Consider the following 14,721-nt stretch of genomic DNA (forward strand, 5'->3'; position numbering starts at 1 on the left):
GTTCTCATGAACCCCAACAGGCCATTTAATGTGTGCCACTCAAGCATTTACAATGGTTACAGCAATGTAGTGGCAGGAAAACCCTTTGTTTGAGACCTTATATGCATGAAATTAGTCAGCATCCACACATAATGTTTGATTAGTTAAATGCGGTGTCACTTGGTGTTTTTGATTTACAAAACGACAGAGTAACGCATTTTATTTTTCTAAGATATTATAAATGTCCTCTTCTTTGAGCTCTGAGAATATCTGAATTTTAGGCTTTTAAGATGTTTTTCTACAAATCTAAGTTTTGTTTTTATTTTTTGACAAAGTAAACTATTTGTCAAAAATGCTAGTTTGTACATCCTATTTAGATCAACCTGATTACAAGAATAGTCAACAAATTAAACAAGTAATTGTTTAATTCAGCATAAAAAACATACATTAGGTTTTATTAAGATTATTAAAATGATCTGTGTTGTAAATAGCCATGTTACTTTACTGATTTCTTGCCAGTGTGAGCATGTAAAACCCACAACTTTCCTGTTTAATAATGTAATTCTTTGTTCTTTTCATTCTATTATGTATATAACCACTTGACAATATCTGCCATCTCAAGGTTCCTAATGCAACAAGGCCGAAAACACCATCAGTCATTTCCTACACAATACAGCCAAATCCAGACCAAATGAGATACAGTTCAGTTTTTCTTTTTTTTTTTTATAGAATACAGTCAGATTTAGTTGATGGTTTAAAACCATCCATCCATTTTCAGTACCCACTGGACCGTGCAGGGTCATAGGCATCTGTCGCGTATGTTCTCGGTTGCTGGGTGAGAGGCAGAGTAATCAGGTTGCCAGTCCATCTCTGGGCAACACAGACATGCACAAGACACCCAATCAGGCAAGTGGAGAACATGCAAACTCTTTGTAGGAAGGAGCCAGGGTGGGATTAGAATCCAGGACCATCTTGGTGTAGGGAAACAGTGCTACAAAGCTGTTTGTCAAAATATTTCATAACCTTTAACTTAGGATGCAGCAATCCCTCGTCTTTAGCAAGCATGTGGCGACAGTGGTAAAGAACCACTCCTAATTTATGAAGAAAAATGCAATAAAAAAAGTTACAAAACACAAAGGTATGCTGTACCTAAAAGGTGTACTTTCTAAGAGAAAACATAAGACCAAGTACTTTCATTAGTAGCTTTGTGTTGAAAGAGAAATGCAGCCTGGCACTGAAGCAATTAATTTGGAGTACTTACAGTACTTCGAGCACTAGGAGTGCTTGATTTGAAAACTTTACATAAAACAACAAAATATATAATATTTTTTGTATTTTTTAGGAGAGACACAGGTGAGCATAGAAAAACTGAGTCAGTGGCACCTTCTATGCTAAAAGCATAGTGTCCCCAATTTTCTTTGTTTAGACCATAAAACGAAATGTTCCACAGATTGTTTGAGTGATTATTCAGTCTGTATAAGCATTTAATTTAAATCCCCTTTTCATTTTATAAAGAAGACTTAAGGTAATCAGCTTTACATGGAGAGTCTTTCTTATTTCAAAGAAAGAGGCATTTTCATCTTTGGAGAAAGCAGTAATGGTCGTTGCCGTAGACGCTAGATAATTTGTGCGCTTGTTTGCCGCAGCATGCTGTTTCTGGTGGTTTTAGAGCTCAGCTGGTGGCATGTGTTCTTGAGGCTTACAGAAATGAATAAAAGAAGCAGGCTCAATTCAACATACTGTATCATGCTACAAGCATTTGGTGGACTGAATGTATGCACTGGCTGTTTGTGCAGTTACATTAGGAGTTATTTTCCCTCCACATAGCCAGGGGCAGCATATCACTGTATATGCATGAAGCTGATGTTACTGTACATACTGATGTCTGTTCACACGTATTCAGGGGTCGGAGTTTGTTTTGAGCTTGTATGTTTGCTCAAGCCTTCTTAACAAGTAAACAAGTGATGATAGGGCTGGTGGTCATTTCTCCTGCTTTATGGGCAAGATGGTAGATCAAAGGGTGATACAGAAAGACTCAATGTGATATTATAATAGAAGAAACTATGTGACGAAGAAAGACGACTGAAACAAAACAACAGACAGCGATTGTTTATGCTCTAATATTTTCTGCACTTGTTAATTCCGGGTGACTAAACCTTTTTTCTACCTCCCAGACAGTTTCTTCTCACTTCAAAAAATGACCAAAGGCACATTTGGATGTTAATGTGATTTAATAGCGGCCCATATATTTTGTGTGTCATGTGTTATGGAACAATGAACGTAGTGCTGTGTTGTAATCTGTCCCCCAATACTGCTTCCCATCTGTTCTTATCATTTTTGGAGTGTTGTCTCTGTGTAAGTACTCTGTCATGCTGTGGATCATCTCTATGATGTACATTGATTTACTGAGAGCTGATGAAGTGGAGCGGAGCATTTGATCAACGCTGGGGCATGAAAGGGAGGGAGGGAGGGAGGGACGGAGAGGCTGGATGGAAGAGCTAAGAGTTGATGGACACATAGGCCCACTTCTGGGAAAGGCTAGAAATGGTGCAAGTTAACTCTGATAAATTATCCTTTCAACTATAAATTTAAAATATTTATATGATTATTGATATCTTAGATGTAAGCATTACCAGGTCATGCTAACCTATACTGCTAGTTATTTAAGCCAACCACAAAATGTGTCATAAAGGTGGTTGATTCAGGCTGCTTTTTTCAAAGTTCTAATTGTTTAAATGAATTCATTTATTTTTGTGCATGAGGAGGAGCTGTCCACCCGAAGAATCTATTTATTCCCTTCTTGGGGCCATTTCATAAAATGCTGAGAGAGCAGAGGGAGTTAACCTGAAGCTGACTCCAGCAGATAAAATGAACGATGAACATATTAGAGCAGATTTGCTCTGTATTATTCTTTTTAAGTTTTTCAGGCCTATCTATTATGGATCATGCCGGATTTACAGAAGTCTTTGTGAAAGTATTAGTGCTTATCTGTAATAGCTCTTTTACTAGCTGTAGAAAAATGTTGTATAACTATAAGCTTGCTGAATGCAAACATAAAACCTCTGAGTGTTTAAAGCTAATAGCTACAGTAGTCAAACATCCACCTATTTATTTTGACTTTAACAATTTAACAAATGTTGGAAATAAAGATATGTTGGGAAACATCAACAGTTTTAAGACAAAGGACAAGCACCACCAACTTACCACGAAAGAGAAGCATAGACAATAGTTTAAGTAATAGAAATCACATATAATAAATAAATGAACATAAAGTATTATATACACTAGTATGTTATTATGTCTGTGCGATGAGAACATTTCGAGTTTAAATTGTATTAAATGCTAAAGTCATCTTAAGCAGACAGTGTACATCTGCTAGCTCTTCTGGTTCTAATAATGAATTGCCTTATATTTTGTATCTGCAGGTTTGCAAAACAGGGGAGACCAAATCGTACACCAGATTTCTAGCTGGTAAATTTCTATGTAATCAAGCAAGACATTTATTCTATACCACTTTTATATTATAAACTGTATTATATCTACCCAGAAGACAAGAGTTGGAGATATAGGTGTGTTTAACTTAAAGGTATAGTGGAGGATTTTCACCATTTTTTTAAAAGACCCACCTTCTCCACTTGAAAAAAATGCACATGAACGGCCCTGTACCCACTCCTAAGATGGAATGCCTCTAAAATGCCTCTCGTGCACACTCTATTTAAAAGTGCTGTTTGCATCACTCACACAAGCTTGCTTTCCAAAAGAAGATTTGCATTTTTTTCCACTATGTCAGACTCACCACTGGTAAGGGAAAATTGGGATGAGCACGTAGGACGGCCTTACTTAAACATAATACCAGAATGATTGACACTTAGGAGGACAAGAAAAAGAAAATCATCCACTATACCTTTAAAGAAAATCATCTGTAAATTATGCAAGACTTTAAAAGGAAAAAAAAAACTTAAGGACTTATAATACACATGGTTTACCATTAAAATCAATCTTTAATTATCTTTAAATAATCTTTAATTAAAATCCCCACTTCTACAGGGTTTCAGCATCCTCATGAATGAGCTGTATTTGATCCAGACCTCGTGTATTACAGTCAGTGACATTATTCTATGTCTGCCTGGGAGAGCAGGCAATGGGAACATATGGTCATAATGGAGTGGTGTTGTCAATACTTGAATCAGTAGTTGGCTTTCTCTTCCCCTTAAGGCCAGTGTGAATTTAGTTGGAAAAGCTGCAGAGGAGTGCTCTCTACACACACGTCTCTCCTCTCCTTTTTTTTTCATTATTTTAGCAAAAACAACATAGGGATGTTTATGTCATTGACTCATGCCTGCTCTATTTGGTTATATGTGTGCACTTTTGGAAAAAGGACTAAAAAACTATTTCTCAATTGATGATTGCAAACATGCAGATCTGTTCATCAAGATATTTAGTGATTGAAACACTATGTCTCGGCACTTGGAGAGTAAGGACTGTGTGATTTCATTATCTGCTGTTTACTTAGGAGGGGAGATGCTGATGCAGATAGAATCTGCAGATAATGGGAGTCTGTGTTTTTACAGAAATGTATGTAATGACGCAATTTGTCTGAATATGTATAATGTCAGAAAATTCTATGAATGCACCAAATTTCCATGTTTTTAAATCACCCTGTTTATTAAAAATGCTGCTAAATGACACATGCTCCATAACATGAATAACAAATAATTATTTTGTTTTTTCTTTAAAGAATAACTTAACAAAAAGCTATTGAAATGACTCCTCTAGATTTACTGGTTAAAGTTACCTAAAAGAATAAACTAATAATGCAGTCTATATTGCAAGCTTTATTTAGTATTCAATTTCCAGCTTTGAGCAAAGTAAGCCATGGCAAATTTAAAGATCAGTTTGTTTTTTATGTATACATAGAGCATCATATGAATTAGAACAATACTGCATATCATAAGATTAAATCAGATTTCCAAATATTAAAAATATGTCCATGTTGCACAGGTTTCCTGACTAATGGAACTAGAAAACCCAAATGCTTAATTATAGCACAGCAAGTTTGCTGTACTACTTCCTGTTAGCTACTGAACTCACTTCCTGTTTAAGTTAAAGCCTGAATGAGCCACAGTCATGTTTTTGTTGAGAAAAACTGTTTCCTTCCTGGCCACATACACCCTTTGTACTTAATTTAGCTGATTATCTAAAGACTACAGCAGTTTTAAATTGATCTTTACTTTGAGTAAAGCTCCTTCAGCAACCAACTTTCTCATTTCTTCTTTTACATGTCAGTACTTAGGTATTATATGGTGGCAACAAACTCAACAATATCTATGCAATTTGTTTAGAAGACAACTTGGATGCCATATTTATTCATAATATTTTAGGGCAAACCCAATAATATATTTTGGTAGTTAGCTGGCCTTGATGACTAAACCCAGTCTAGTCACCAGGATAATTAAGATGGCTGGATTGGTGAGGGCATGATGAAAGTAACTGATATTTTTATAATTATGCATCAATAATATCGTAATATCAGTTTTTATAAATATTCGGAACCCCTTGTTCTGAAGGCTTTATAGTCTGAAGTTGAACTGTTCTTTGTTTATGCCATGCATTGCAGTCCTAGGCACAGATTATGTTATGCAATTTTGAACCCAACAATGTAAACATCATCAATCATCTATTTTTCTTTTTCTTAAATAAAGCCTCAATGTTTGACATTGCAACATAAGTATGCTCAGCTACTCAGAGATAGTTCCCAATCTTAGCTTGAAGATGGAAATTTCCCACTCATCTTCAGTAAAGGTAGTAAAATCCAGTTTAATCTGTTAGCTATGCAGTCCTTTCCAGTGGTTCGAACTCTCTGCTTACTCTTTATGCACTGCATGATTATAACACTGGCTCGTAAAGTTTTGTCATGACTATTTCTTAATCTGAACGTTTTAGTTCTTTAATTCCTCTTTTGAAATTGAAGATCTTTGGTTAATATTTATTTTTATTTTAGGTTGAATTCTGTCTCTTTCTCTCCTGTCCTTTGGTGGGTCAAACACTTGCCTTTTTTTTCATCCATCACCCACCTCTCTGCCATGCAGACCTGCGAGAGCTTGTCTGGAATGTTGTGTATATACCCATTATGCTTCTTCTGGTTCCTCCCTGTTTTCCTGTGTCTCAGTTTATGCAGGTGGTGCTGCTAAGTACCACCTGCTACTAAGCAGGTTGGTGGTCAGCAAGGGAAAAAGGATCTCCGTGGTGAAGCCTCGGATATGCTTACTAGAAACTGTTAGCTAAGTTAATCCTATCTCACCTTTTGGTCCCTTGCCACTTTGACAGCAACAATAAATTGGGTCTTTACTAATTTTTGCGCACACAGCCATATTCATCCACAGAATCCTATCCATGTTAACTGATGTACATGTGTGCATTAACAATGAAAAATTACAAAAGTTACAAGGAAACATTTTTCCTACATTTTTACTCCCTCTATTGTTATTTCAAAAACATAAAATAGATACAATAGGCTCACTCAGCTCCTAAACTCCAAACAATCCCATGATGTGGGATATTATCGCAGCCCAGACCAGAGGAATGAGGAAATCCCCCTCAGTGTTTAGTCTCCAAGCTTCGCCTTGACTTTGCAGTTAACCTTTACTCAGCCATTCACCACAGCAGCTTGGCATGCAGGCCTGTTGACTCTAGATAAGAACATGCAGCACCTTAAATCCAATGCTTCAGAAAACAAACAGCTACGTTAAACCTGCAACCGCATCTTCTTGATAAAGTTTTATTGTCTTATGAAAAACAATAGTAATTTCCTGCAATTCTGTTTTTTTAGCTAATGGATAAAGAATATATTCCAGCCATTATGACTAAATTTTTCTACATTTTTTTTAAAGAAGGAAGCAAACCACCAGTTCACCATAGGCATACAGTTGCAAGTCAAAAAGATGTGGAATTTTAAGTGCATAACACTTGCACTTATCCTTCTTATACATCATATTGTTACATAGTCAGATCGGTCTACAGATAAACATTTGCTGCAAGGGTTTCAGGATTTGGATACACAATATCTGTCCCACAAAGTGTGTGACCGTCATTAAGCATGAAAATTATCAATATGTTGTCATAAATTAAACAAACTTAGAAACTCCAATATGTTACGGTGTGTGGCAATCACATAAAGTTACCATTTTCCATAGAGTTGCTTTGTCCTTATCATCGTTTTTCTCAGTTATGTCCTTTCTGGAGCTCTAATTACACGATTATGACATCACTCCTCTCTGACTGTGAGAGAGAGCAACCCTTACACCACATCTGGCAATGTTTGTCTTTCTCAAACTTGGCTGGCCTATTTTTTCTCTTCTTCATCCTTCACATCTTAGTTCCTTCCTCTTTTTCATCTTTACCCCTTTTCCTTTATTTCTTTCTCTCCAGTTTAGGAAGCAACATTTTCCCACATAGGCTGGCACTGAAAGGGCTGAGCCATTGTTTCCTCCTGAGAGGGGGGGAAGAAAGACGGGGGAGTGGAGTGACTTCCCGGCTGCCAATGTTGAGCCTCTGTCAGTGTGAGAAAAAAGCGAAAAGGACGACTTGATGATGACTAAGACTCGATTTAAGGGATTAAGTGTAGCTAGGAAGATTTAGAGGCTAAATAACCTTTAGCAAGCCTTTTCTTCTTTTCCTCTTTCACCTTTTAATGAAGTTTCTTTTTCTCCTCTTTCTCTGACAGGTTTTAACCATTTATACAACATCAAAACATGTTATATATAGATTAATGAAAAGATAATACAGTAATGTTTTTGGAGGTATGAATAAAACCATATAAAATGTATGTGCTGTTATATGTTGATGATTACCGGTAATAAGGTTACAGTTTTAGTCCTTTCATAAATGAACTAATCTGAGTATAGTACCATGCTTTTAACACACTGGATTGTCCTAAATAACTGCTCTGTCTTTTTAACTTGGATGTGAGGAGGGGTGTGTCTATGGAAGCAGACATCCTAAGGGAGTGTTGTGGTGTAAGTCAGAGGGCAGAGGCTCCAGCTATGTTCCCAGAGATCCAGAAGTTGTTTGGAGAGCTCCGACAGCAGCCCGGGAGAAATGCAAAACAAATTTCAGTCACACTTTTCGGGGCTCAGAGTGGATCCAGTGGACCATGTTTCACATTTTTAGTAAATCGTAAGTGTTTTTTCTTTATTTTAATTACCTCTTTCATGCCTGTGCGGTGGTCGATAGCTGCAGCTCCAGCTGTTGTGGTTTATGGGAAAAGAAAGTTTTTCTGCATCCACCCACAGTTGACTCTGGCTGCATACAGCCTTGCTTTAGCTGCCTAAATGTCATAAAGTTGTTGCTGCATGAATTATACATGCAAAGAAAGGCTATGATGGTTAATTAAAAAGAGGAAAATTACAGAACTCCTCAGGAGCCGGGGAGGGATGTAAGAAAAAAAAAAGAGACACGTTTAGACTTGAAGGTGTAAAAAGGAAATTCATCGCCCGAGGCGACTCTTGACTGTTACGTTCCAAACAAGAGCTTAGTATTGACCATTTAAAGTCATTTATCAGCTAAAACTATGTTGTCTCCTTAGCTCCTGTATTAATGTAAAGTATGCACCAATGAAAAGACAAAGAAAGTAGAATTTTATTTACTGACATTGTGGGCTTGATGTTGTTGCCATGAGTTCTGCCTCGCTGTGTGGGAAGCCCTCCTTTTCCTCGCTGTGAACTTGAGTGCTCGCCTGTTTCTTTGTCCGGTGCCACAGGGGTGTTTGAATATTCAGGTCAAGAAGTCAAAAATGCACTTCCTCGTCTCTTCCACTCCTGCACATGTTGTCCTCTTCCACGAGTATATGCATGTATAAGGTTAAGAGAAAAGATCTGTTGCTTGTAGCTAACTTACAGTATCTCAACTGATTCTAAAAGATTATTTTCTATGTTTTCAGGAATACGTTTTATATACATGAAATACTGTCATCTAAAGGGGCAAGTTTCCACATTAGGAAATAAGCACAGATGTTCTTATTGATGCCGTTATACTTTCAGCATTCTCAGCTTGAAGTATGCAGGCAACACCGGGGTCAAAGCTGAGTCATACATTACATGTTAATATATGCTGATAATTTTCTTATTGTTGCACTTGATTAGTTTTCCTCTTACTTTTATAGCTGAAGGAATTACATAGAAAAAATTGTTAATGGTTGAGGAGGAAAGACAAAGAGACATTTCTGGGTTTTAGGGAAATGCATATTAACATTTTATGTATTCTATTAGTACACCTTCTGTTATCATTATTATATCAATACCAACTTAGTTTATGTATCTATTACAACATTGTTGTAATAGATACATTTGTACATTTACTAATTTATCTGCTGAAGCAGTGACCTCACTGGAAAAATTATCTAGAAATAAGCTAAAATTTCTTGAATTAAGTTAATTTACCCTTAAGTTGAGTAGGTAAATGAGATAGTTTGCCAATGGAATGAGTCTTTTTACTCTTAAATAAGATAATTAGATAATATGCACTTGAAATAAGACAATACAATTGTGTTTTCTTATTTTAAGTGTAAATTGTCTTGTTCCATTGGCAAAATGTCACTTTTACCTCCTCAATCCAAGAACAAATGCACTTATTTTGAGAAAAAAATGACTTATCTAGATTTCCATTTTCTCCAGTGCGTGCGGTACATTCCTTTATAGATTATAGATTTAAATTGATCCTTTGGCAAAATCTATGGGTGAGCACAAAAAAAAAAAAGTTTGGTAGCCATCTTTCTTCCAGCAGCAATATGTGGAGAAATGGCAGCACTGTATTCCATTTCACCAAAGCTCGACTAAGTCTGGTAAATTAGTAGTACCATAAAGGTACTACGCAATAAAACTGACCGTAAAATGTTATTAGCTTTAAAAAGAAACATTTATTAAACATGTGTCTTGCGTATGTCTATCTTATGAGGGCAAGATTAGTAACCTAATATCCACCTTAAAGGTGTTGTGAGCACCTTTTCTTATTATATATATATATATATATATATATATATATATATATATATATATATATATATATATATATATATATATATATATATATATATATATATATATATAAAAAACACAAACAAAACAAGCAGCTGTTCAGAAATATGGTTAGAAAATGTTCAGACTATTATGTGACTTTGTTGTGCTCCTTTATGACGAGGACAGGGAACCACAGCACATACAGTACACTGACTGCTGCTACACTAGCTGACAACGCAGGCAGCAGGGAAGAATCAGATGTTTCCATAGATATATTTCAGTCACAAATGGAGAGAGACGAAGGAGAGTCAGATGAAGAGCGTCAGCTATCATCAGATGGCAGAGCACATGCTTAGGACGCGGCTCTGTACATGTCGGAGCCACTAGCAGAGCTGAAACCAGCATAGCAGTAAAAGAAAACAAAAAACACAGATGCAGGTCAATCAAAGCAGCATAGAGGAGCTTAGTAATGTATTTTAGCCTTGGAAATAAATGCATATGTTCCATATGCATTTATGTTTCAGTGTTAGAGTGTGTTTTTATCAATGAAATTCAGCGATAAAACACAAAAAGGGGAAATTTTAAAGAAAAAAATGTTTAAGCGTTTTAAAGTACAGCTTTTATCTTTAAAGGTACACTATGCAACCGGTGTTGATTGTCCAGCGAGGCTCCCCCCAGAGGGCGAAAGTAAAAGTGCACTGTCGTAAATATGCACAGCTGTTCTCCTGGTTTCTCCGTCAAGCCAGGCGCGGTTGTTTTGAGCTTAGCAGCGAATGACTAATGCTGCGTTCACACTGGACGTAAATGGCGCGACAGAAGCAGCGAGTTTACATGCAAAGTCAATGGTTGACGCGCGTCAAGGCGCAGCAAAAGGTCCCGCAGCGCGTTTTGAGCAGCAGGCGCAGCGCGTCTGAGCAGCTGAAGCAGCGCGTTTAAGCATCTGACGCAGGGAGAGAGACACAGCGCTGATGATCGCTCCTCTTAAACAGTTTATTGACGCCTAAATTAACTGAAAATGCAGAAATCTGCCGGCAGAATATGCAGTTTGGATTATTTAGATGAAAAACACCTACCAGCTGCCGCGGTGAACTGCGAGGAGGCGACCCGGCCAGAGGCTGCTGATGAAGGGATCCATACTGTCGGCGCATCCCTGGTATGTGGGGGTCTGAGCTGCTCCGACAGAAAAAATATTGAAGGCAGGATAATAATCTGAATGAACTGACTGCACTGATTACGTTTTCAGGTGTATTTTCTCACTTAAACACATATTAAAACTACTTTATTCCCACTGATCACAGCAAATATAGCTGCAAGGCAGAGAAAGGATAGTGAAGCTCCGTCCAACGCGCGTCAGACACACTTTTGCACCGCGCAGCCAGAGCAGCAAAGCTGCTTCAGCCGCGCGTCAGAACTAACTGGTACAAGCAGCAAAAAGGAAGCAGCAGACGCGATTTTGCTGCTTTTGCTGCGTGAACGTAGCATAACTGCACAAAGATCGCCACTGTGCTAGCAACGAGAATGCTTTTAACTGGGGGCGTCTAGCAGTTCTCGCCGTAAAGCAAGACCGACTCTCACGAGACTTCTGAGCCTGTGGGTGCGGGTCCGTGCTCCTGCAGTTGCAAGTGCAGTATTTCCCCCACAGACCACCAGGGCGGCCGAGAATACCTTTGTTCAACCTGAAATGACTCATTTAATCATCCATAACGTTATGGAACACATTAATTAACTGAAAAATGTTGCATAGTGTGCCTTTAAGGCATGTCCTCTGCATGCTATGTTCATACCATATAAAAGCATTTATCAGTTAAAAAAAAAATGTATGACATCTGTGTATTACAGATGAGCAGAACTGGTTTATGGTGGACTATTGTTTTCTGGGAATAAAATTAAAATAATTGGTCTTTGGAACAAATCTCTTATATTAATCAAACTTTTTTTCCACTTTTCACTGTTAACGATAATTAACAATATCTACAGTAAAGTTACTTTAGGGACATACACACATTCGTACTTCCTGACCCTTGATCTTCTCTCACGACAGGCTTTGCTTTGGCAAGCCTTTCATGTTAGATGCATAAAAGGCACGCAAATAGCATCTCCAGCTAAGTTTCTTCTCCATATAATATATATCAGGCCCTCTGAGTTTTCCAGAGAACACATTTTTTTCTTGTTCAAGTCAGTTTGCAGAAACGTCCTCAGATTAAAACAGGCTGTGCTTGGTCGGGCCATTCAAGCTGTGCCATGTCAGTTTTATAGGTCTACTCATGGCAGCGCTCGTCATTTTCCCTCCAATAAGAAGCGCAAACTTATATCCGGTGTATCATTCTTACATCCAAGCAGCAAAAAACCATTTTACCATATTAGCGCTGTTTTTTGTGCTGGTGTCTACCTAAACTGTTTATAATAGATTTTTAAACAATGAATTATCTCTGAACTGTTCAGCATCACATCAATTTGAATAAATAAATCTGCACATTTTGGGTCACAAATATCTTTTATTATGTCTTTAATCCCAATAAATGTAAAATAGCACTTAAGTGTTCAATATTAGGATTCTTTCCTTCAATTCTTTTCATTTTGATGGAAAAGCATGTCACCGGCACTTTAAGCTTTTTATAACCTACCTAAATGTACTTTTCTCCAGCCCCTGAGGTTATAATGTTACAGGACAGTTTCTCAAACTGCTGACACACTGCTGGCCCCTGGAGTTTCATTGTAAGGACTGCTGAACAGCCCAAAGTCAGTGATAAGTTAGTTAACTGGACAGTTATGGGCCTAATTAGGCCAACATTTTCACCATCCATTTTCACCTTAATTGCCTAATTAAGTATCTTAAAGCTTTGATTCACCATTTCTTGATTATTATTCAAAATAGTAAGAAATAAAATAGCCCGCACAAAATATAAATACCTATTCATCAAGTTTCAAAAAGAAGTCTGATCCCGGCTTTATTTTGTATTCGTTTTAGACATCACATAACATTTTAGAGGATAAATGTCATTTTCTTAAATTTTGTCATATTATATATTACAATCTTGCTAGATCCATTCCTTTGCAAAAGCTGGATATTAAACATATAAAAAGACATGGAACAATTTAAAGCCCTATTCATACCAGCAGTGTAGATACTTTATGCTTTGTTTGCATCTGGCAAACTTGCTAAAAATAAATTTTAAGGACCATCAACACATAGTGACCAACTTGAAAAAGCAATGCCCTTATGGGATTTCCACAAGTCAATATCAAACCTAGGTATACTCTAGATATAATCAGATAATATAATCAAACAAGAGTTCTTCTGGTTTATGAGGTACAAACATGGTTTACGGAAGCTAACTGTTGCTTTCAAGTGCTGATAATGTAAAAATTCCCTTTTTCTCTTCATTTGTGATATATCAAAAGATTTTCCCATTTATTTTATTTTTTTATAGGATTGTGAGATTGCTTTGGTGATAACTTAACCAAGGGTGATTAAAAAGGTGGTAGAGCTCAGAGTTCCTTTTTATTTGCTCTTTGCTCTTATGCTCGGAAAATATATGTCCCTGAGGGGAATAAAACAATCTTCTAAGCTAATTAAATTCTAATGATGACCAGAATCAAAATCAAGTTTATTGCCAAGTAGGTTTGCAATTACAAGGAATTTGACTTGGTGTTAATGATGCTGACAAATTAGATATATATCCAGAATACAACATCTATAGCTGTATACAATATAAAACATAATATATACTATATACAATATGTAGTATATAGCCATACTGTATACTGTATACACAGTAGACTGTGGGTAATGTAACACAGGAGGTCTAGAGATGCTAAGTTGATGTAGCTTCTAGGTCCTGAACAGGGGAGGGAGAGAGGTAGTGTCAGTGTCAAGGTGGTCTCTGGGGCTTGTTGATAAGGCTGGTAGCAGATGTGAAGAAACTGTTCTTGTAGCGGGAGGTTTTGGTCCTGATTGACTGCAGCCTTCTGCTTGAGAGAAATGACAGAAATAGTTTGGCTGAGGTGAGAGGGATGATGATATACTACTCAAGGTTAGGTTTTCTTTGCTTAAGTTAAATTATTGTAACATACAAACATGCATTGTTTCCCCTGAGCTGGAGCTAGAACGAAAAACAATTAATTTTGAGTTTTGGTAATGAAACCACGTAGGACGCAGACAAAAAGAAAATATCATCATGTCTGTGGTTGTTGGAGCTCTAATGGGTCCAATTACCTATATCTGCTTGCCTGGCATGTCTTCCCAGGGTAATAAATTATTAACAGTCTTGCATTAGGCAATTGCAACAAGTCATTCTTTCAAAGTGAAAACTCTTAAGAAGTCTCTGATAAATGGTTTAATTAGTCTGGTTCTGTCTCTGAGAGTTTTTTATGGCTTGGAAAACTCTGAGTCAGTATGAGGCTGCAATAAGTAGCATCCCTCCAGACTGTTTGACCAACAGTTTTAATGTTTCTGATCAATTAATGTGAGTTTTTTTCTTTGTATGTGCTGCATTGTTTAGATTAATGATGGTGCCATAATGCACTGGGATTCATCAGTATGGCATTTGGTTTTCTAAATTCTCTATTTCTGTATTCTTCCCAAATTACCAAATTAAAGAGCTGGATAGTAAACAAATGTTTCAGAATGAGCTGTTTGAAAAGACTTAAGTAAAGAAATTAGAGAATATGTTAAATGAATTATCACACATGTTTAAAAACTCAACCGCCTTGCAGATCTTCACCGATT

At 37.0% G+C, this 14,721-nt stretch overlaps 1 protein-coding gene across 10 annotated transcripts in view; it reads left to right on the forward strand.

Annotated features, from left to right (window-relative positions):
- Positions 1-14,721, forward strand: part of LOC119796473 (disabled homolog 2-interacting protein-like) — a 212,698-nt gene that overhangs the window by 137,989 nt on the left and 59,988 nt on the right. The window contains exon 1 of one of the 10 annotated variants that reach the window (XM_038305052.1): positions 7,999-8,154. The exons of the other annotated variants lie outside the window; for them this stretch is intronic. Within the exon in view, the coding sequence (XP_038160980.1) occupies positions 8,132-8,154 (23 nt within the window). The 5' untranslated portion in view covers positions 7,999-8,131. Of the gene's footprint in view, positions 1-7,998; positions 8,155-14,721 lie in introns of those variants that run through there. 10 annotated transcript variants of the gene reach the window in all.

Source organism: Cyprinodon tularosa, unplaced genomic scaffold, assembly GCF_016077235.1.
Source record: "Cyprinodon tularosa strain WSP-4 unplaced genomic scaffold, ASM1607723v1 ctg55, whole genome shotgun sequence".
Taxonomy (NCBI): domain Eukaryota; kingdom Metazoa; phylum Chordata; class Actinopteri; order Cyprinodontiformes; family Cyprinodontidae; genus Cyprinodon; species Cyprinodon tularosa.